The sequence below is a fragment of the Tiliqua scincoides genome, chromosome 1 (genome assembly GCF_035046505.1).
Source record: "Tiliqua scincoides isolate rTilSci1 chromosome 1, rTilSci1.hap2, whole genome shotgun sequence".
Lineage (NCBI taxonomy): Eukaryota > Metazoa > Chordata > Lepidosauria > Squamata > Scincidae > Tiliqua > Tiliqua scincoides.
This window is the reverse complement of record NC_089821.1, coordinates 50,484,656-50,509,054: the sequence shown is the minus strand read 5'-3', so window position 1 is coordinate 50,509,054 and position 24,399 is coordinate 50,484,656. Positions and strand designations below refer to the sequence as shown.

Genomic DNA, 24,399 nt, shown 5'->3' with positions numbered 1-24,399 from the left:
TCATTATGGAGGAGACATTTTAATGCTGTGAGCCAAAACACAGAAGTCTTGCCAGCAAGAGACATTATATCATAGAGAAGATAACTAGATGAAGCATAATTTTGTCTCTGAAGAGCAAAGGAGACACTTACAGGAATGCATTGTTGAAAGGTGTGCCTCCAACTGGAAGTAAAATTTACAAAATAAATAAATTTTTTAAAAAAACCCTACCATTGGAAGCAGAGCTAATCCTGAGTAATAGTTGCTTTGGAAGGAAATGATAGCATTGGGGAGGGAGTCGGTTTTCAGTGAGAAAACACCACAAGGGCAAAGAGTTAACGTCTCTTGACCCATTCAACATAGTCTCAGTCAGGATCAGGCCCCCTGCAGCTGGTGTGTGGGTAAAAAGAGTCAGATAAGAGCTGGCACAAGCTGTACCTCACTTATGACTGACAGTGGCACATAATATCAGCAGACTTGCCCAGCCTGCTACATAACTTTCTTGGGTCTTTCATTCACGAATACGTCTTGTGAATATTTTATCCACATGAAGAGTATTTGTCTCTTCAGACAAGTGCTGCAGCAGCAGCAGCAGAGGCATGGCTTGCAGATGTGCTAACATCATTAATCATGGAGAAATTTCACAGTTAAAGGTTTGTGTGTGTGTGTGTGCGTGTGTGTGTGCGTGCATATATATGTGCATATACCCTGCAAAAGCAATAAAGAATCCTGTGGCATCCTGGAATCCTGTAACTGACACAATTATTGTAACAAACATTCATTAGTCAGAGCCTATTACGTCACGTGCATGCAGCGGTCACCTAATTGGGTAGCAGGGCTATAGTGCCTAAGACCTCCTGAACCTGAGGCAATGTGCCAGATGCTCCCCCCCCCTTACTCAATGATTGCTCCTTCCACCCTCCAATGCTCCAGCTCAGCACTCCCCTCCACATTTCCTTTTCTGGGTCATATTGCTGGTGCAGGTCCAAGCTGACCTACTGCAGCTGCTGGGGCTTGCTTACATCAGAAGGAGGGGACAGCAGTCAATAATCCCCTACAGGATGCAGTGGGAGCCATGCAGCATTACCAAGCAGGGATTTAGGTAGAATTGGGCTGTTAGTTTTTTGGAAGAAAGACGCATTAAGAATAGTGGGACAATGTTAGGTAAATGTCTTCAGAATCAGAATAAGCACCAGGCCCATCTAGTTCAGCTTCCTGTATCTCACAGTGGCTCACCAAATGCCTCAGGGAGCACACAAGACAACAAGAGATCTGCATCCTGGTGCCCTCCCTTGATCAGGCATTCTGACGTAGCCCATTTCTAAAATCAGGAGGTTGCGCATACACATCATGGCTTGTACCCCGTAATGGATTTTTCCTCTAGAAACTTGTCCAATCCCATTTTAAAGGCATCCAGGCCAGATGCCATCACCACATCCTGTGGCAAGGAGTTCCACAGACCAACTACATGCTGAGTAAAGAAATATTTTCTTTTGTCTGTCCTAACTCTCCCAACACTCTATTTTAGTGGGTGTCCCCTGGCTCTGGTGTTGTGTGAGAGGGTGAAGAGCATCTCTTTATCCACTCTGTTCATCCCCTGCATAATTTTGTTTGCCTCAATCATGTCCTCCCTCAGGCACCTCTTTTCTAGGCTGAAGAGTTCCAAATGCTGTAGCCTTTCCTCATAAGGAAGGTGCTCCAGCCCAGTAATCAGGCCCAAATCCTAACCAACTTTCCAGCTCTGGCATAGCTGTGCCATTGGGACGCATGCTGCCTCCTGCAGTTGGGTGAAACTCACAGAGGCCTCCTCAAAGTAAGGGAATATTTGTTCCCTTACCTTGGAGCTGCATTGCCCTTCAGCCGGTGCTGAAAAGTGGGTTAGGATTGCGCCCTTAGTTGCTCTCTTTTGCATCTTTTCCATTTTCACTATGTCCTTTTTGAGATGTGGTAACCAGAACTGGACACAATACTCCAGGTGTGTCCTTACCATAGATTTGTACAATGGCATTATAATATTAGCCGTTTTGTTCTCAATACCTTTTCTAATGATCCCAAGCATAAAATTGACCTTGTTTGCTGCTGCTGCAATTAGGTTGACACTTTCATCGAGTTGTCCACCACCACCCCAAGATCCCTCTCCTGATCCGTCACAGACAGCTCAGAACCCATTAGCCTCTATGTGAAGTTTTGAATTTTTGTCCCAATGTGCATGACTTCACACTTACATTGAGACACATCTGCCATTTTGCTGCCCATTCTGCCAGTTTGGAGAGATCCTTCTAGAGCTCCTCACAATCACTTCTGGTCTTCACCACTCAGAAAAGCTTGGTGTCGTCTGCAAACTTAGCCAGTTTGCTGCTCAATTCTGTCTCCAGGTCATTTATGAAGAGGTTGAAGAGCACCAGTCCCAGGACAGATCCTTGGGGCACACTGCTTTTCACCTCTCTCCATTGCAAAAATAGTCCATTGACACCCACTATCTGTTTCCTGGTCTTCAACCAGTTCCCAATCCATGAGAGAACCTGCCCTCTAATTCCCTGACTGTAGAATGTAACTATACTTTGCATTCATTTGTCAGAAGATGGTCAGAATTAGTCAATTTTCAGGGATGGGAACTCTAGTCAGGTGACTCAAGTCTAAGTCACAAAAACACATGCATTTCGCTGACTTGTGTACACTCAAGTCACCCGTGTTGATGAATCCAGCACTGACTCAAGTCTGAGGCCACTGACTTGGAAATGAGTGATGAATGTGAACAACTTGAGTTTGCAAGTCTGGGTGTGCTTGCTTACTTTTTTTGGCATGTGGAAGACCTTGTGGGTTCATCATTCAGACCAGGTGAGCAGCAGGAAAGTTCCAGCCAGGAGATAGGGAAGGGTTTGGTTTTGCATTGAGCAGGAGGTGGGGGGAAGGAGGTGGGAGCAAGCTCCTTGTTCATCTCTGAAAGAACCAATGATCATTGGATGAAAGATTCCCCCCCCCCATGGGGAAGGGGATAAGGAGGAGCCCAAGGGATGGAGGTGGGGTTCTTGCCTTAGGAGTGGCTGGAGAAGCCCATGGAGAGTGAAAAGGAGGAGGTGGGGAAGTGGGGGAGGCAGTTCCTCGAGACTGAAGAGGAACTCATGGCTCTGGCAGGATCATTGAATGACCAGCCACAAAGGGACTACTTTTGAGTAGAGCTGCAAAGAATTGGATCGTACTGGTAACTGCCTCCCAGTTGCTGCTTCTGTCCCCTCATGCTGACCGTCCCACCCTCTCCTGCCTTGTCCAGTCCCTCTTGATCTATCCCCTGGCATGTCTGGCTGGCACTCCTTTGGGAGTTTCGATGTGAAGGGGGGGGGGGTTGTCACTGGGGTTCATATGGAAATAATTGTTGTTCTGCAGTACTACTCACTCAAATAACAACAGCATGGCTTTTGTTGACATAAATGAAATGGTGGTTAATTTTTCCATGGAGTTGTGCCTGACCTGCACTGCAGCTTGCTTCACAAGACACTGTGACTCCAGAAGTTTGGGGGCAAGTCACTGCAGGTGCGCACTATGACTTGTGCATGAGTCAAGTCAAAGGGGGTGGGAGACAGGGCTAGACTTGAATCTCGACGTGGTGATTTCAGCCCATCCTGATAATTTTACAAACATACATCTTGATGATATTTTTGTGTCAAAATATCTACTTCAAATAATGATTAGACCAGGGATTTTCATGCAAATAATCTTTAATAATGTTAGAGACAAAAACATTGAAATGCTTATGATGCAAATAAATGCTGGAGTGAAAAATAAGTTTGAACCACATACAATTTCAACATTTACATCTTCAGCACATATCCCAGTATCACCATTTTGTGCAACAGAAGACTCTCCAGTACTCTTGCTGTCCATGCCAGATTTTCCCAATGATTAAATATACAGGGTGACCCAAAAGTAGGTGGACAGTAGGTGGAATAAATGTTATCATTTACTGTCCACCTACTTTTGGGTCACTCTGTATTTTTAAAGTGTTTCCAATAACCTGACAGGAAATCACTGATATGTGAATGTTTCTGGCAGGCCTGCATTTAGACAACTAGAGGTTGCTGGCACTTTGCCACCAATCCTTCAAAACACTTTCTTACAACCCTGCTCCCAATTATTTATGCTTAAATCCCACTGACCTCAATGATGTGGCATTCACAGTGTGCAGTTTAGCCATCTTGGATTCTTTAGTTAAGCAGAAGCTCAGTTCCAGTTTAGTCAATGTTATCATAAGCAACTGTCCTCAGTACTTTCACCAATATTGAGTCCTAACCACACATGGAGCCCAATCCTACTTTAGGAGTTAATCCTTCTTAATTCAGAAGGAACTCAGTTTGAATTTAATGGCATTTATTCCCAAGTAAGTGTGCAGAGGAATGTTGCCTAGCAGCCCAATCTTATGCAATATTTGGCTCTCAGGAGGAGGAGTTTATGAGAGCAGAAGAGACTTCCACTATTGTAAAATGGTTGCGTATGGTATGCACAGTGCTCCATTGGCAGCCATTTTGCAGGCACTGCTGCAAGAGGCGGCAGCGCCACAGCTTTAGCATCAGCTGCTGCTGTGCCTGACGGACACAGAAAATCAGGGGACGGTGGGAGGACTGGCAATGTAACTAGGTGGGGAGAAAGAACCCAGGGTGGGGAGGAGGTAGGACATGGTGGATCTGGCAGCAATGGTGCACTACTATATCCCTTCCATTTCAAACTTCCCCACCCTTTATCTCTGCTCTGTTCATTGCCACCAAAAGAGATGGTGTATGCCCGAGGAGACCCATAGGTGGCCCAGGGTGTTAGAAGGAGTCAGTCTTCAGGTTGCCCCTCCACTGCTGAATGCAGCACACACCTTTTGGCATAGTTGCATTGGAGCTGCTGGAAGGGATTGGGGCCTAAAAGTATCACTTTTGTGTTTATAGGTTATATATATATAGCTTTCCTCTTCAAGATCATTGCTATCAAAGTTTGCATTTACTGGTGCAAAATTAATCTCTGAACATATTGCTGTTAAAGTTTCATCACTATCAGTTCATGCTCACAGTTTACTCAGAGATTCATGAATAGCAATTGCTTGTTTGCATGGATTCATCTAGGCAGTGGCATCACTAGGGTTCGCGTCACCCAGTGCGGGAGGCCAGCGCATCACACACACCCCGCAGTGGGCAGGGCAACACTCTAGGTGGTGGGCGTGGTGACCTACCATTGCCCCACCCCCACTGGTTTTTGGCTGTACCTTTGGATAGAACAAAGATATTTCAAAGTAGTTTGTTTCAGCGCATTCTGCATGAAATCACACATTGATTGATATATAACATAATGGTATTATTCCTCCAAACTCTGATTTTAGTGATTTTGGTCACTAAATTTTGGATTTTGGGCAGGAGGTCTGGTCTAGAGGGTAGAGCCTCCATTTGCCTGAAGATTAACATCCACAAGGTCGCCGGTTCGAGGCCACCGGCACCGTGCGACCTTGAAGCAGCTGGCAAGCTGCAGCTGAGCTGTTCCATCTGCTCGGAGCGTGGGAGGATGGAGGCCAGAATGTTAAACCAGATCGGAGTGTAACACCTTGAATGTAGTGGTTCTTGAAAGAAAGAACCTTCTTTCAATTTGTAAAAATCCCTGCGTGGATTTAATAAGCCTGCCTATGTAAACCGCCTTGAATAAAGTCTTGAATAAAGACCAAGAAAGGCGGTATATAAATACTGTATATTATATTATTATTATTATTATTGGTCACTACTGGTGTCACCTCCCCCCAGGGTGTCAACTTACTAACACCTTATTGGAGCAGTTCTCAAACTTTTAGCACTGGGACCCACTTCTTAGAATGACAATCTGTCCAGGACCCATCATAAAACAAATTAAAATAAATAATTATAAATAAAGTAAAAACAATAAATAAGGGAAAGCCAGCCCTGTTCCACCAAGTGAATTTTCTCTGTAGCCTGCCTGCAATAACACCCCCCCCCCAAAAAAAAAGAATCAGTAAGATTTTCACCCCTACCCAGTACCCAGTTCAATTTAAGTTCTTATATTTCAAGCATATCGCTATCAGGACTCACCTGGCTTTGCAAGTCTGAGAGCCCAATCCTATGCCTGTCTACTCAAAAGTAAGTCCCATTATAGTCAGTGGGGCTTACTCCCAGGAAAGTGTGGACAGGACTGCAGCCTAAAACAGAAAAAAATTTCACCTTACCCTGTCAAGCCTGTTTCATTCTTTTTATTGGGGGCTGCCTTCTGGAGCATTTGTTGAGCTCCAGTGGCATCAAATCAGGACCATTCTGGTAGCCTCACATTTCCCTTTGCCTGACCTGCCCAGGAGCCAAGACACGTTTGCTTACTCATGAGTAAATGTGACCATATGGCTTAGTTTTGTTTTCCATAGGGCTCAATACATTCGCCAGCTTGGAGATAGGGCTCTCCTTCTTGGGTGTTTTTTGGGGGGCTATATTCATTGGATCAGGACCATTCTGGTGTTGTCAGATTCCTCTCAGCCTGCCCTTTCAGATGGACTAAGGCATGTTCACCTACTCATGAGTAAATGCGCAATACCCCTTGGTTTCTCTTTCCATTGGGCTACATGCATTTTTTATTTTCTGGTTTTTTGCCAATAACTTTTGATAGAAAGGAGATATTTCACTCCCGTTTTTTGCATTGCATTCTGCTCAAAATTCTGCATCCAACGGTATATAACATGATGGTATTACTCCTAACCACCATGATTTTAGCATATCACCCTCCCAGTGCGCGTCACCCCCCTCTTGCGCGTCACCCAGTGTGGCCCGCACACCCCTGCACCTTCCTAGTGACGCCACTGCATCTAGGCATGGCAAAAAATAGCCATTGTTTTGCACTCTCAGCATGCAATTCAAAAAGTGGCACAATACTAAGCTGGAAAATCCAATGGTTTTAAAACCACAAATCTATTTTTATCTTAATGTCAGTGTTCAGAAAAGCAGAAATACTTCCAAAAATATAGGAAGATTTTGCGCATCTGTAGAACACCTGCAGATCTAGTCCTCCAAACAAATTATCAGAACTATCGGTACTGACAATGCTTGAAACTTGCTGGGATTGGGAGGAGTCTAGCCAGCTACAGTACCAAAATTTCTAAACTTAGATCAACAGTGGAACATAGAAAGGTATGAGTCATACCATTATATACTGAGTCAGATAGTTGTTCCATCTAGTTTGGTCTTTCTTTGCTGATTGGAAGCACCTCTCCAGTGCTTCAGACAGGGGTCAGCAATCTTATGCATGCAAGGAATATGCTGTATGGAATTACAGTGCTCTCCCAATAGTGTTACAACGGCACAGGACAGTGCAAGCGTGTTTTGTTGAGTATTACTGGATGTGATGAGGTCCTATATCTTTCAAACTTCTGTAGAACAGGAATTTTAGAAGGTGCACCTTTTTCTCACTCTTGCATGACAAACTGCATTTGTCAAACTCTCCTCTATACAACTATTAAAAGCTACAAAAGATTTGAAGTTACTCCAGCAATTTGCAATACCCCTTATGATGAATGAGGGAACTGTTCATTTATCCTTTTTTGTTCACCTGCATCTAAATTCTGCTACTGGTTTGGGATCTTCTTGGACTCATATGCCAAATTGCCTAGACTCGCCATGGGGTGCCACAACGTAGTCCGAATGGGTGGAATCATAAGCATGCTGAGAGTTTTGATACTTTTATTAAACTTTCCTGGAAAACACTCTTAGAAGCAAGAAAAATATTCCAACATGATAATGATCACGATAATAAACACTTCTAAACTGGGGAAGGATCACTAGTCATGAGGGTGAGGTATATTTGGTGCACATATATGGAACTCTCCGTGTGTGCCACAGACCTTAAAATCTGATCTCCAGATTCATTGGAATTAGTGGGAAATTTGCTACTCACTTTATTAAGAACAGGATTGTGCATAGTCTGCATTGCAATCTTTGATTCCAACTATTTAAATTGTTGAAATTAATATGTTTAATAAATAACCAACACAGTGATTACTAAAAAAAAAAGTGGTTAAAAAAGCACAAAAAAACATTTTAGTGTGAAGCCCCCGATTTTTCTCCCACGCATACTGGTAAGAGATCCAACTGATCCATTGAGAACATAAACATCATGATGAATATATGGTTTGCTGCTATGTCAGTGTCTTTGGGGTGAATATATTATTCATATAAGGAAAGTCAATAGCCATTTTTGTAAAATGGAGAGTAGGGAAACATTTTCCACTCCAAGTCATCCTCCCACTACTTGTCTTCAAAGGGCTCTAGATGAAAACTTACTAAACGTGTATTGGAACTCTATGAAGGGAAAGAAGTTGGGGGAGGCATGATTTGGAACATCTAGTTCCTCTTTGGGCATTTCCTATAAATCTCACCATCCTCTTCTCATCAAGGTTCAGAAAATCAGTAATTTGGGGGATGGCTGGAAAAATAAATGGGAGATGAACACGGGCCTCCTATTCTGTGTATAATAGGTAGCACACTGTTGTGTAAATCCAGGGCTAGTTTGGGAGGAGGAGCCCGTGTTGATGTACTTTCACTGAGCATAGCTGCAACCTCAATAGATCAGATTTTTTTTCTCATGCTAACCTTTATGTTGTTAAAATAAATTAATCATAAATAATATTTAGTGTTACTATCCTGTTTAACAGTGATTGCTTTGTTTAGCATGTGGTTGTATTTATTTTATTTTATTTTTGTTTAGACAAAACTCTCTTCCATGTTTGTACAAAGCAGAAAGGAATCCACAAGTCTGGGTTTTACCAACTGCTGGAAATCCGTCTCTTGAAGGCCGTCAGGGCTCATAACAGCTAGTCGCCGTAATGCTGCCTGGAAGTAAACATGAAAATGCAGTTTTAGAATGCTTTGTGCAATGCGAGATAAACATGGGCCACTGATAACAGCTGCATGTTCAGAGTGACTTGTGAGCAAAAGTTTCCTTATGCTTACATTCAAGTGATTTAGGGATCATTGGCAATAACATAACCTCTGTGAGGTTAACTGACTTCCATACACAATAGTTACTGATCACTCTTAAACTCAACAAGTGTGGACTCGTATCTCAAATATTAAATCTCAAAATCATTAAATCTTCAAAATCTCAAACATTAAACCAGCATTCTAGAATTGATTTAGATTTATATGGCTCAGGATGGATAACAGCTGATATATATTATTAAATGGTTGGGTCCCTGTCTGCAAAATTTAATCACTAATACTGCCATGTTAGCATTTATGTGCTTACTTGTTAATGCCTTCTGGGCATTCATCCAATGAATATTTCTGACTGTAACATTTACAGCGCAGTCCTGACTGACACTGTATCCAGTGCAGGGTTGGGGCTGGCTGTGGTGCAACCCAGGGCAAGAGGAATCACTTCCCCTTACCCCATGTCGCATGGCAGTGGCCCGAATGGAGCTACTCAGATCTGCCCTCTTTAGGTAGCGCAGATTTGAGCAGCCCAGTGCTAGGTTGGGCCAACCAGGAGGGGAGTTAAAATCCGGCCTAAGTGCCGGATCGTGGCACCAACCCCTTCCTGGGCCCAGCCTACACACGGACCCACCCACCACCCACCCTCCAGGTGAGTGAATATGTGTAAAGAGGAACCTATAAAGGTTCAGTTTAATGACTTCATGGTGTTTATCGGGACCTCCCCAGATGCCTAGGTTCCCAGCTTATCTTGGGGGAGAGACCCAAGGCCAAGAGGAAGGTGCTGCAGGGTGCAGGAGGGTGAGTGAGGCACGGAAGCCTCCCCGCCAGCAGAGCCCATCCACTCCATCCAGCAGGAGGACACAACGGCAGGGCATTGTGGGGCGACAGTCACCTCTCCCACCACCGCAGGGACGAGCATTGGGGAGGGAGACAGCTTGGGGCCCACGGCCATGGGGCGGCTACCTTCCCCAAGCCTTCCATCAGCTGGGGGACCTCACCTGCCCTAAATGGGGTAGCAGTAGGGGTTGACCTGCCAAGGGAGGGAGAGGCTGGCAGCTGCCGTGGCCAGGGCCTGGCGAAGAGGGGGTGGTGTGAGGGGCAGCTGACTCTGGGGGCAGGCAGTCCCTGGGGAATGCCCTTTCTGCCTTCCAAGGAGGAAGGGGAGGGGCCAAGGGGGTTGGCTCACTCTACAAGAGCAGGGAGGCCAGGGATGACAGGCAGCCAGTGGAGGCAGGAGACTGTGCACCCAGCCTGTGACCCAAAGAGGGTAGCCATGCTAGGGAGATGGAACTGGGTGTTGTAACCCCCTTCCCCGGAGCCAGTCTGAGGCCTCCCTGGGGGCCCTGCCAGGGCTAGTGTGTGAACCCCACCCCCTCGCCAAGGGACCTCCTCACAGTGTTGATGCACATACAGAAGAAAGCATGTGAGGCCCTCTCCATGCAATAGCAACAGGCACAAAAGGCTCTCTCCCTGTGATTGGAAACCCTGCTATTCTAGTGCCTCTGTCCTATCCCCCTGTTGCCCTGTAGGTTTACTCAGATCTGTGCCAGCTCTCTGGTTACTGCAAGTCCAAGTGGACCCAAAAGAGCATGGCAAGGCCAGGCAAGGGGAATACGGTATTGGTGGTGCATGATCTGAAACATTATTAACCATTAGTTGAAAACTGAGGTTAAGAAATTACCATGGAAATAAGAAGCAAGATACCTTAGATGAGTACAATGTGCTTTAGATTTTTAATAGTTTGGGGTGTTTTCTTTCTCAGAATGCTTGTTCAGTGTCTAAGCATTTACCTCTCAGGAAAAACTGCCTTGGGACAAACACATCAGTGCTGAGCAAACAGTGCCAGGGTACAAAGCTGTGGAAATAGTCCAACAGCCTACGTCAGCTTGTGTTAATTTTGAGGCCTCTAGGTTTGGTGAGTCATACTTGTGACCAAAATGTCACTGAAGTCAGAATTTTCATTACTTTATCTCTGAAGAGAACTTTCCCAAGCACCCCATTTTGGTGTTCAACAATTCCATCTCTTTCCTTTCCAACTCCTAGTTTAAATGTTTGATCTCTTGAGAGTGTGGAATTCTTTGTATCAAGTAGTACTGGCAATTCCACAGCGGGACAGTCAGACAGCCTGAGGACACTTGAGCCTGCTTCCCTAACACAATTCTGTTTCACTCATGTCTCCCTTTACCTTTCATGCTTCTTCTGGGCAACTCACAAAGGGGATGTTTAGCATCACTGAACACGTCAGGCCAAATAAGGGAAGGGCACAGAGAGATCCCTTCCCCGTCATTGTCTTCCCCTGAAGTAAAATTTTCACAGCATCTCTGCCCTTTCAACAATCTATAAAGGTGTACGAGCTTTATGGAAACTCAGCAGAATATTCCAGGCCCCAGGACTACACCAGAGTTGCCAAAAGATAACAATCACATTTATTATATGCCACCATTGTTTAAAATGAACAATTTTATGCTTCACTTCACTAGGTGTAATTCTGGAACAGAAAACTGCCTGTTCTAAACTCTAAACTGAATTCAGCAAAGGAAGAATACCACCAGCCTGAAAAGGAACACTGAAGAGCATGCAGCCTGACAGGATCCCTTCCTAAAGTCCCTTTGCTGGCATAAGGCAAACTCCTTTATATGGGGCTTGTGCCAATGAAGTACTTTGAGGGTTAGTCTTCAGTTCAGCTCTTGAGTCCTATACAGATTTACAGTGTGACCTCAGGCAAGCTGTCCCTCTCCCCACTTTACTGCTCTTTACTGCTCTTTACTGCTAAGATGTAAAATTGACACAGGAATTATCTTTGCAGAGTACATCACATACTACTGATTCCATTTTGATTGGTGTCTGTAAGCATTACCATATCACGAATAATAAATCATATTGTTTCCAACCATTCAGGAACAAAAACTTGAACACAAAAGTCCATTGTGTATCATAAATACTGTCTATCTTCACTGTCGACCCAATGTGCAGCGGCAGTAAAGAAGGCCAATTCTATGCTTGGGACCATTAGAAAAGGTATTGAGAACAAAATGGCTAATATTATAATTGATGGTAAGGCCACACCTGGAGTATTGTGTCCAGTTCTGGTCACCACATCTCAAAAAGGACATAGTGGAAATGGAAAAGGTGCAAAAGAGAGCGACTAAGATGATTACTGGGCTGGGGCACCTTCTTTATGAGGAAAGGCTACGGTGTTTGGGCCTCTTCAGCCTAGAAAAGAGACGCCTGAGGGGGGACATGATTGAGACATACAAAATTATGCATGAGAAGGATAAAGTGGATAGAGAGATGCTCTTTACACTCTCACACACCAGAACCAGGGGACATCCACTAAAATTGAGTGTTGGGAGGGTTAGGACAAAAGAAAATATTTCTTTACTCAGCGTGTGGCCAGTCTGTGGGACTTCTTGCCGCAGGATGTGGTGACGGCATCTGGCCTGGATGCCTTTAAAAGGGGATTGGACAAGTTTCTGGAGGAAAAATCCATTATGGCTTACAAGCTATGATGTGTACGTGCAACCTCCTGATTTTAGAAATGGGCTATGTCAGAATGCCAGATGCAAGGGAGGGCACCAGGATGCAGGTCTCTTGTTATCTGGTGTGCTCCCTGGGGCATTTGGTGGGCCGCTGTGAGATACAGGAAGCTGGACTAGATGGGCCTATGGCCTGATCCAGTAGGGCTGTTCTTATGTTCTTAAAAATAGGATATTACGGAAATTATTTTACAGTGTCATGCCAGAGAAGCCACAAAATACTGGAAGTTGCTTTCAGTGATGTAATAAATTTTAAAATGAAAAGCAGCCACCTTTCATTTTCAAAGAAAATAAAATTATTCCAATACTGAGAGCCCAATCCTATCCACATGTACTCAGAAGTAAATGCCATTTTAGTCAATAGGGCTTACTGTAAGTGCAAATAGGATTGCAGACTTAGGACAAAAATCTATCCAATTTTCCAGCACCAGTGCAGCTGTGCCAATGGGGCCTGCGCTGCATCCTGCTGTGGGAGGGAGAGCAATCATGGAAATATGCAGACCTCAAGACTGCATTGCAGCTGCACCGGCACTGGAAAGTTGGATAGGATTAGTCCCTTAGTAACTTCCAAAATCACTGGTAATACCAAAATAACTGGTAACTTCCAATATCACTGTTATTACTGGGAATAACAGTGTTTGCAATAGAGTCCAACAAGCCCTGGACTTGCAAAAACCATGAGAGAAAAACTTTTGCATTATCATGTGTGTGTGTGAAACATATGTGCACACTCACTGCCTCCCACTGGCTCACCACTCCCAATGGTGATCCTTTCCTCCAAGGCTAAGTCCCTCCAGAGAGGCAGGCAGGTTTAGTACTGGCACCAAAAGGTGACCTTTGCAGTGGCAAGCAGGCCCAAAGCCTTCCCACCCTTTCTACTTTGGCATGCTCCACCTAGCAGCAAAAGGCTTGCCACTTTTCAGAACATCATATTAGCCTCTAGAGAGGAGAAGGAAATTAGCCTCTAGAGGAAGAAGGAAATGGTTGGTGGGATTCTTCCTCCTCCCTCCCTTTCCAGGTCAGTCCTCCTGACCAGGTAAAGCTAGGGATCTCAATGGAAGAGAGATAGCCCCAAGAAGGGGGGGTCCAAGGTTTCATAAGGCACTCAGGGCTAATGATGAGAGGTCTCTAGACAAGCAACCTGAAGGCTGCTCAGTATCTGATGCCCTGGGGCTAGGACAAGCCCAGGAAGGGAGCCATGAGACAGCTGGAAGAGCAAGAAGGGTGAAATAACCCCATCTCACTGCTGAACTCTGAGGCCTGGTTGGGGAATCATGGTTGTTGGGCTGGTAACCCCCATTTGTTTCTGCCCCTCTCTCCCTAGGGCCAAGTAGGACTCAGACACCAGTGGAGTGCACTCCAGGCAGTGGCAACCCTGCCTGGGGCAGAGAATGGAGAAACAGAAAAAGATAATATCCTAATTAACCTTGGTTCATTGAATGCAATTTTAGCATATAAAGAGCCCACAGGAAAGGAAATAACTAAATGCAAACTAAATGTAAAGAGGGAAGAACTAAATGCACTTGCCAGACATGCAACAAGAACAGAATCACTGTTATTTCTTTCAGTAGGAGATCTGCAGAGTTCTATAAGGCGTGGGATACCTAGAAGTACAAAAAAACAAGATGCAAGGAATATTTTCAAATAACTAAAACATCAGTACTGACTCAATGTGGTATGTTTTCTAGATATATCCATTCTATTGGCATTTCTGATTAATACAATAAAGCCCTAGAAAAGCCCTAGGAAAGTCAGAAACTTCTCTTATAGAAAGAACTATGAAATATATGATGCATTTTAAACAGCATCTTACAGTGCTATCAACTCAAAGTGTGCTCAAGGTTATTTTTCCAAGACCACCAAGTTACCTCATTATGTCAGACATAGTCCCCCTCCCATATTTCTCTCCATCAATGATGATTTCATTTTAAGGGCTTTACAGCCCAATCCTATTCACACTTTCCTGGGAGTAAGCCCCATTGACTCTAATGGAACTTACTTCTGAGTAGACCTGCATAGGATTGGGCTGTTAGAATCCCACCTCCTTTGTTTCAACATCTGGAAGACCTCAGCTATACCAGTGAATGGCTACCAAGGAACAGCAAAGAGGTATTTTTCTTACCTTTTTCTGATGCTGTAAAATATTTTATTTTTTCTAGTGATTCATGGTCCAATACACATGTCTTTTTGTTTAGGAAGGAGAAAATGCCAAGATGTAGGATGTCCCACATAAGTACCATACTGTGGCATTGGGCAGGGCTTTGAGAATTATTACGAGTGAATTCACACAATCCATTGAATTCATAGAAGCTGTTTAAAAATGCTGTTCAAATCAACTCCTGGCTGAAGTCCATTTGGTACTATGGAGTTCCTGCCACCCACAGAATCAAGCTTTTGGGACACTACCACCCATTTTTAAAGCATTTGGAATAGAACGCCAAACTGTCAATGTTCTGGTGTGAATCGGCACTCACATAGCCACTTATTTCTGTTTGCATAGCTGGGCTCGTGTTAGTACATGAGCACAAGGCACTGGTCACATAAACTGACTGCTACAAGTGCAAACAGGCAGCTTCAAAAACATGAGCAAGCTGAGCAAATCCCCACTGCTGAGGACATGCCAGGCACGCTGGTGATCTGTAACTACACCAGCTAATTCATATTACTGGTTCACAATGCATTCATGCAAGCAATCCATACAAGGGTCTAAAATGCTGCAGGAATTTAAAGCATCATTCAAATACTAGTAAATGGGTTGGTCCTCAGAGGTAGAACAATTGGTCAGATAGTCCAAAAACAACTTGAGCCAAAGTCAGAAAGACAATCAAAGCCATGGGTTCTTGAACCTTGGTAGGATGCCAGTCTTGGCACATTTTACACTGGACTAGAGGGTTCTATATTAACACTCTTACAGTTCAGTTTTATGGCTGCATGTGCTACTTCAGGATCACGACTCAGCCGGGCGAGTGTAACTGCAGCTTTTTGCTGAACACGTTCACAAGCAGCTACTTCTGGTGAATTCCCAGAGGATGGTTTCTCAAACAGCATTTCCATTAAAACCTGAACACCTACAAAGGAGTGAGATACTGTCAATAAGCCTTCCAGACTGTAGTAAGACTTCAATTTAAATGAGCAGTTTAAAAGAAGCAATAAGTACAGCACTGGCCAAAAACCAGAAGCACTATCATTTCCCCCTACATAGTCTTGGAAATATGCACCTTCAGATTGAGTACAATCTTCATATCATCAAAAATATACATCTGTGTATTCTGATGCAAATGGAGGCAACACAGTCCATCTATTTTGGGTTAATAAATATGTGGTGGATAAGCGAAGTATAATATTATTGTAATTGGAGATATTTGTTTTTAGATGTGATATTAGAAATTAAGAATCAGATAAGAGATTGTATTTTAGAGGTTAGTTTAGTGGTAAGAAGAGTCTATAAGTAAAAATTTGAAGCCTTTTTTGATTGGATAGTTATGGAAAATGATGTATAACATGTTATAAGAGATATTGAAGGAGGTAATACCATGGTAATCGGAGACTTCTTTTTTAGATGTCATATTAGAAATTAAGAATCAGATAAGAAAGATTTTATTTTAGAGACTAGTTTAGTGGTAAGAAGAGTGTATAAGTAAAAGTTTGAAGTGTTTTTTTTTATGATGGGATAGATAAGGTTAGAGGAAAAATATGGAATGTTAAAGTATTAACCAGTTGGGTTAAAGAATATGATAATTTTTGTATTGATTATTAATTTTGTTTGGATTAATGTTTGTTGTAATCGATGGCTACCACCCCTGTGTGTAACCTATGTAGTCCTAGCCCTAAGTCTATCCAATTTTCCTTACCTGTATCTGTAATAAATAAATAAAGCATTAAAAAAAAAAAAAAACACAGTCCATCGATGGCCTACGCAAGGTAAGAACTATTGCACAGGTACTCTCCCACACAACACCCATGACAAGAGTTTTGAAAGGAATTAAGGGCAATTGGTAAATGCAACAAGTCCCGCCTACTCTATGAACACTTTTAAGTGTGGCCCCCCTACATAATGCAGACAGTTGCCAGCCTGAGTTGCCACCTATGCCTCCTTTGGGCATAGCAGCCCTGGCTGAATCCAGGCTCACTACAGTGCACCCACCTTCCTTTCAGCCAACCCCTGTGAAAGCTGAATTGACCTGCTGGCTCTGAACTGGACAGCCTCTAAGGCTGCATTACAATTCAAATCTGTGGACTTACTAGCCTGCATCCCCAAGCTGGGACTTCTCTGAAGAACAGCTAGCTGCCTGAGGGCAGAGCCATTTTCCCCTCTCTCTCTTTCCTGGGATGTGCTGACCTGACAGGCACTGTCTCCTTAGTACTACTCCCATGCACTTCAGTCCAGGACAGGCCAGTCAGGAGTAAAAAGTCACCCAATAGGCGACCAATAAGACTTCAGACTGCACACAATGGGTGGATGGTGTGGATCTCCAAAACTCAGCACAGAATAGGTGAGAGGTAGTGGAATCTTGCAAGGCTTCTCTCTATCCCGCCCTCCCTCTCCGCCTATTGCTGCTCTGCATTCTGCCCATATGAGGGAGGTGGAACTGAGCAAGAGAAGCTCCTTCCCTATATGCACAGAGGAGGAGTTGCGGTCTCTGAATACAGGCACTGGCTAGGCTGGGCAACTCTCGCATTAGTCAAAAAAACTGAACATCCTGCTTGTACTGCTGATGTAATCAATACCAGAACTCATATCCTGAGCCCCTGAAAAATTCATGGAGGTGGGACAATAAATACCAGCGAGAAATCATGAACGTAATATTATGTCTTCTACTTGCACATCAGGGCTGCTTTCCCTTTTAAGATACAAAGAAGCAGGCTACTATCCTATCCACGTTTACCTGGGAGTAAGCCCATGAGTAGATGTGCTTACTGTAGAGTTGGGATCACAACAAGTCAGCAAATATCTGGTTCCTGCTTGTAGGTATTTGGACAGAAAGGGGACATGGATGCATCCTGTACCTTTTAAAATGGATGTGCACTATCTTTCAGCCCCTCATGTGAAAATAGTAGTGACCAATATTGAGAAGTGCTTCAAACACTTAGAAAACCGAACTGTGCAAATAAAACAGAATTTTCAAATCGGTCAATAGCGGTAAGGCTGTCTGACCAGGACAACCCTGACAAGATCAATTCTCCATTCAGTCATGAAGTTCAATGGGTAACTTGAACCAGTCACCATCTTTCAGTCTAGTCTACATCACAGGGTTATTATAAAGGTAAAATGGGAGGGAGGAAGAACCCCAAAAGAAAGAAAGGAAGAAAGAATCTTTCTGCAGTTTTCACCCATAACTATCTCAACTTACTGATGATGTTACCATAATTGTGACATACAAGCACAATAATCCATATCAATGTTACTTCAGAACAATATGAACATAATTAGCTACATGCAAAGAACGCTGTGTACCCAGTGACTAATGGAGTTCACTTTGATTCCCAATTCTCAACAATTGTGGGGAGGGAAGAGATGCTCCACCAACTCTGTGCTTACCATATATACTTGCGTATAAATCCAAAAATTATGCCTTAAAATTGATCCTGAAAGCATGGGTGGACTTATGCATGGATCAATACAGTTAATAAAGCTACCTGGGCAGCTACTTGGTGAAGTGGGGGTGGAATTGGGCTGAGAAGCAGGATGCAAGGGGGGTGGGGGGGGAAAGGAGCAGTTTTACTTACCAGTAATTGTTCTGAGGCAGCAACAAAATGCAAACAGAAAAAGGTAGCCATTTTAGCTTCTTCTCCAAACAGGAAGAGCTGTGAAAGCACTTATGGAAGTTATAGTCTGTATAAGGGCTGCTGCTGTGGAATGAAGCACCGTACTCCTTCCAAAGCCTAGAATTCGCATAAGCATTTTCATCTCCCTTCTTGTTTGGAGAAGGTAAAGTGGCTCCTTTTTTCCTTTTTGCTACTGCCTCAGAACAATTCCTGGTAAGTCATTTTCAAAGAATTTCACACACCCCTGTTTAACTCCTCAACTTATCCAAGGGTCATAGAAAATTCCAATATTTTTGCTCAAAACCTGCCCTCAACTATCTGTGCGATTGACTTATACTCGAGTATCTACAATATGATTTATTGCTTTTATACCCACCCATCCATGGGAAAAAACACTACAGAAAACAACTCACACAACACAGATGATTACCTCAAAATGTTTTAAATGTGAAAGGCAAAAATCATCAAGAAAACAAAAAGACTTCACAGTTTTTGTAAACAGACATTGGAAGCATTTAAAAATCTCACTAAACACACAGACACACACAGAAATGACTGAAATGCAATGTTTTGATACTATTGTGACTCACAAATAGATGCCATTTAAAGAATGCACAGTCTTGGTTTACGCATGCACCAAATGCGGTAGTAGAACAAAATGCATCATTCCAGGTCATTGGTGAGGAATTACTTTTTAATGCTTTCCTATGTAAAAATCCCCTGCAAACAAAAACCAGCGAAATATGCAAAGGGCTGGGCTAGAACCTTCCTCCCCAATGTGTTAAGTTGTCTAGTTGCAGAGCTTTTGCATGTAGGGAGCACTCAAAAGTGACAGTCCCCCAGCCCGCACCCTGAAGTAGTACCATCCATGTTACCACCTCTGCTCTTTTACAGCCTTATGCTGCATGAACCTAGCCTGAGCTGATGACTTAATGAACTCATGATGAGGTTAATGAACTCAGAAAATAACTTCTATACAGACAAGTTAACAAAAGCCACCTAAGAATAATGGCTTTGAGGCATTTTAGAATATTTATTGCTGTTCATTGTCACATGCATTAAAAATGACCTTGCAGTTAAAGAAGCCAAGGTATGAACTTGCTCTTTCAAGTTCATCTGTACTCCACACCAATAGACTAACCATAACAGAAGAAATACATACCGTTTCCTTGGATTATTTCTGAGGCACTTTGGTCTAGGACAGACATGTTTGCAAGAATCGTCACAACCTGTATTAAGGAGAAGGAACAGTTTGAAATGTTACATTTCATAATGGTAAACATCAGGGTTTATGGAAAACCCATCCTTTCATACTGCCGTTTACATGTCAGCTGCCTCCATTTGCGGAGGTTGTTCTTTGTTTTTCCTCACCAGCAATTGCCTTCCACTGCAATAAATGTGGTTGCATGAGAATGATGGTCCTGTCTTATATGGGTGGACAAGCAACACAACTGTCACCCAACCCCTAGCCATGTGGTGGCTTTTAATGTGTTTTTTAATTACAAAAAAAGTTAGGGACTGACTCCTCCTCCTTAGTAGCACACTCAAGGGTGGGAATGCTCCTAGGGCTCTTTGGGGAAAAAATGTTTATAATCCCAAAGTCCTGAATATCAAGAATGCAATCCTTCTAAAGAAATGACTTACCATATTTAATGCAACATCCTTCATCTTCCCAATGTTGTAATGCTCACTGTGATTTTTTTTTTCTTTCCTCCTAACAAAAATGCCAAATACATGCCTGGCTATCCACAAACAGCAAAAATCATGACCCCTGCATCAAGATACTGTAATCCACCCATTACAGAGCTTTCACATTGCCTGGAAGAGCTTTTCAAGTCAGCTTTGTTTGCTTCCTTAATCCCTCCAAAATGTACCCTTTCTGCAAAGCCTCACCTGTTTTGAGGTATCTGCTCCTAGTTAACACTAGACTGCTCCCTCACTGCCAACAAGCACTGCATTTTCAACTGCTCTCTTCTCCACTGTTCTGCCAACATTTATCAGGCCTGGTTCCCACATATGGACACTAATCACTTGACAACTTGCAAGTGATGGTCTGAAACACTTGACATCACTTGCAAGTGATGGTTTGAAACTGTGAATACTTCATCATTGATATAAAGCCACAGAGAAAACTTGGACATCATCTCACATCTCCTCAAGCACAGTGTTTTTCAGCAGAGTTTGTTCATGCAGTTGGATGCCAGGAATCAGACAGTAATCAGGTGGCATACATGCATGTGTGAATGAGCTCTTAGACTGAGAACATCATCAACTAGGTAGAGATAATGCCATTTGTGTGTTCTGTGAAGTGCCCAGCACACTAGTGGCACTAAATAAATGACAAATAGTCTGAGTGAGGAGGTGTCTTGCAAATGAGAAAGTGTAAGAATCAGAAATTAAATGCATGTAAACACAGATGACACTTATTGGAGCTCAGAGCACACTTTGTATTGTAGGGAAAATGCACAAGAGAAACAAACAGTTGGTTAACATAGCTGCTGGCTGTGTCCTATATATTCAAACAAACAAACCTCACTGGTAGATACAAGTACTCCGAGTGCTGCCATCAATTTGGCTCTCACTAGGTCATTACAGTAACAAAGGAAATTTGCTTTTGGTTATGGGGAACAAAGGCCTTCCATTTTCCCTCAGCAGTGCAATCCTGTCACATCTCTGAATAAACAGACCCACTTAGGATGCAAATAACTTGATGAAGTGCTAATAGTGACAGGTAGAAAAATGGGGACTCATGACACATCTATGTATTTATTCAATGTTAATTATTAACAGAGTTTCAGGCACAGTGTATGTGTGTATTCCTTCATTCTAAATTATATCCTGTTAATGAAAATTACTTGTTCCATGCAGAGCCTGCACCCCACGTGGCTTCCTAAGCAAAAGATGAAGAACTCAAATTAAGGACAATTTGAATATATGCCAATTCCACTCCTGCAAGTTATTTTATCTAATAATTATTCTCATATATACAGTGTTACTTACACACACACACACACAACCCCCATAGATCAGTGATTTTCAACCAATGTACCGTGGCACATTGGTGTGCCAAGGCTGGTCTGCAGGTGGGCCACAGGAGTTTGGGGAGAGTCATTTATTAGTAGGGGTGTGAGCCCCCTGCCTTGACAATGGTGAAAAAACAGATGGTGTGCTTTGACCATTTTAGTGCCTTGTCAGTGTGCCATGAGATAGAAAAGATCAAAAATCGCTGCCATAGATACTCACCTATAAGGCAAGAAATTTTTGCCAATAAATCAAGTTTAGATCATCTCCTCACCTTATCTACTAGGTGAGGGGTCAGGGCTGCTCAGGCAAGCTGCAGCACCTGGAGAAGCACAAGGACAACGCAGGGATAATTAAAGGGCTAAGTCTCTAGGCAACCTACAGGCCAAGTTAACCTTTTATTCTCCTCCAGAGAAAAAAATTAAGAAAGGCTCAAGGTTGCCATTAAATCAAGCAACCCTTGTTCTCTTCTGCAGACCCTTCTAAGCCTCATTCCATTTTGTAAATGTTTTGTAGAAATCTGGTTTTTTAAACACCAGGATGTAATTCTTGTTTCCATTTGAAACAAAGTCCAAGTCTACAATTCAGTGCACCATTACTTAAGAATAACACCCATGGAAATCAATGGGTCTACTTCTGAGTAAACAGCATTGCAACTATGTTCAGCTGTACTTGCTCATGTTCATTCCTTGTTGCTTGTCTCTCCACTGTGAATTGAATTGCACACTCCCAGTTATGTGTTATATGTTGCATGTTATATGTAGAGTCTCTGACTTAACACACAGGCACCTTAAAGAAGAATTTGATTAATGGTTCTACTGGTATGTTGTTTGCAGAGCACTTACTCTGATAGTGTTTACAAAAGGTTGTGAAGACCAGAATTAAAAAAGTTAATGAATAAAAATGTATCTTATGATCTTTTACTGTTTTTTAAATCAATTAAAGACTATACAGTTCTTAGGTAACAATTACGGATAAGTTATTTTTCAGGATCTGGCCTTGGGTAAAATCAGACAAAACTATAGTCAGACACCACCCCCCAAGTTTACACCCCACCCCACCCCCGATTTATCTGTCATAGAAAATTCCATGATTTTTGTGTCAAAACCTGTCCTCGATGCATCTATGGGATCGACTTCTACTTGAGTATCTGTGGTGTATATGAATGAGAGAGAATATCTTTCAGTGTTGCAAATTATCTGAGTGATGGGTTTATAGCAGCTCAATCAGCTCAATTCCCCTTTCCTAATTGTCTAGACCAGGGGTGTCCAAACATTTTGGCAGGAGGGCCACATAATCTCTCTGACACTGTGTTGGGGGCTGGGGAAAAAAAGAATTAATTTACATTTCAAATTTGAATAAATTTACATAATTGAATTTATTAGAGATTGAATGAAGGTCTTGCAGTAGCTCAAGGCCTATAAAACGCCTTGCACAAAGCAAGGCTAGCCTCTCCTTTGCTGCCACTGCTGCATCACAGATGTGAAACAGCAAGTAGCGGAGGAAGCCCTTATCCCACAGCTCAGGTGAAAGGTCGAACAGTTTTCCTCGTGCTGAAGCAGTTGCGTCAGGCCAGCACAGGCTCCAGCAAGACTCTGGAGGGTCAGAGGCTCATTGGAGACTTGGGGCTCCCCAAGGGCCTGATTGGGAGCCCCCGAGGGCTGCAAGTGGTGCCTGGGCCAGGGTTTGGGCACCCCGATCTAGACTTATATATATAGTTTGTGAAACATTCAGATTGTGATTATACATCGTACTATTTAACTCTAAACAGAGCCAAAGGACAGATTATTCAAGGTTCTGTTTGGTAAAAATCTCATTTAAAGGCCAAAACAATGTACAGAACTGGGCAAACATAGACAGAAGAATGTTTCAGTTCAAATCTTCATTTGAGATAAAACTACAAATGTGAGAACTGGTGTGCCAGGTTGGTTCAATGGTCTGTGTCATCCAAAAGCCTGTTTCCAAATGTTATGGGTCATGAGTTGCTGGGCTAAGGCAATCCCAGACTTGCCTAATAGTCAGATGTGGACAAATCACTAATCTCCATCTAGTCTCTAACTTTACACTCTATTAGTTCCGTAGAATTACTTATCTAGTCAGAGTTACATAGCATTTCGAGTGCATTTATTTTGCTTGACAACCATTGGAACTTTTGTCAGTTCCACAACTATACCCTGAGAAAGGAGAGGAGTTTAAATACAACCAGAGCTAACACAATGACAGGAAATCAAATATGAAAGCATTCTGATTAACCTTCAGTAAGCACTGGGAATTTGAAGTTCGTCTCTTGAAAAACTCATGATCAATAGCAGTACGGTTCAATAGCTGTATAATAGGGACTATACACCACAATAAACAGGGGTGCAACATTCTAGGAGCCTTGTCACCATGGACAACTATGTCATTAGGTCTAATGCTATGGGGGGGGGGGAGAAAGAACACCATGTTCTCCCTTCCACTTTGCAGCAAGAAGGAGCACCATTGAAACTCAAATAGGTGATCTGCAGAGATCAGTACAACATGTGGGTGGCCCTGTGCTCATGCAAGAGTTCTCTAATGACCTTCATCAGTGTTTGCTAACAGAGAGCAGCAACTACTTCAGGGTTGCTACACTGCTATTAAATTGCCCTAGGGTAGCCATTTTCAATAACTGTGCCATGACACACTGGTATGCCACGGATGGTTTGTGGGTGTGCCATGGGAGTTTGGGGATCATTTGTTAGTAGCAGCACTGGGGGATTTGAGCTCCTGCTGTCAGTGTGGTGTGCTGTGGCAACTGTCACAAAACTGATGGCATGTCTTGACAATTTTAGTGCCTTGTCAGCATGCCATGAAATGAAAAAGATTGAAAATCACTGCCCTCCGGATATAGAGTGAGAAAATAGGAGAAAGCAAGAGAGGTTGGAAGATGAAAGGTAGGAAGTGAAAGAAAGCAGGAAGAGAACGAGAAAGAGGTGAGAAATGAGGGATGACAGAGAAGGAAAGATCAAAGAAACAATGGGGACAGAGGAAAGTTGGGGCAAGCACTATGCTTTTGTTAAAGGACATCAGTGTGGGTCTACTGGATGGAAAATGCAGAACTTAATAGGCAATTGAAGGGCTCCCAGGTCTCTGACTGAAGGCCACAGGAAACAAAAACTAATGAA

General features: G+C 43.1%; 1 protein-coding gene across 1 annotated transcript in view; it reads right to left on the bottom strand.

Annotated features, from left to right (window-relative positions):
* Positions 1 to 8,561: 8,561 nt before the first annotated feature.
* Positions 8,562 to 24,399, bottom strand: part of INSC (INSC spindle orientation adaptor protein) — a gene marked incomplete at its 5' end in the record, with an annotated part of 106,802 nt that continues 90,964 nt past the window's right edge. Inside the window, 4 exons of the mRNA XM_066634678.1 lie at positions 8,562 to 8,824; positions 13,990 to 14,070; positions 15,379 to 15,534; positions 19,395 to 19,461. Of these exons, the coding sequence (XP_066490775.1) occupies positions 8,700 to 8,824; positions 13,990 to 14,070; positions 15,379 to 15,534; positions 19,395 to 19,461 (429 nt within the window). The remainder of the gene's footprint in view (positions 8,825 to 13,989; positions 14,071 to 15,378; positions 15,535 to 19,394; positions 19,462 to 24,399) is intronic.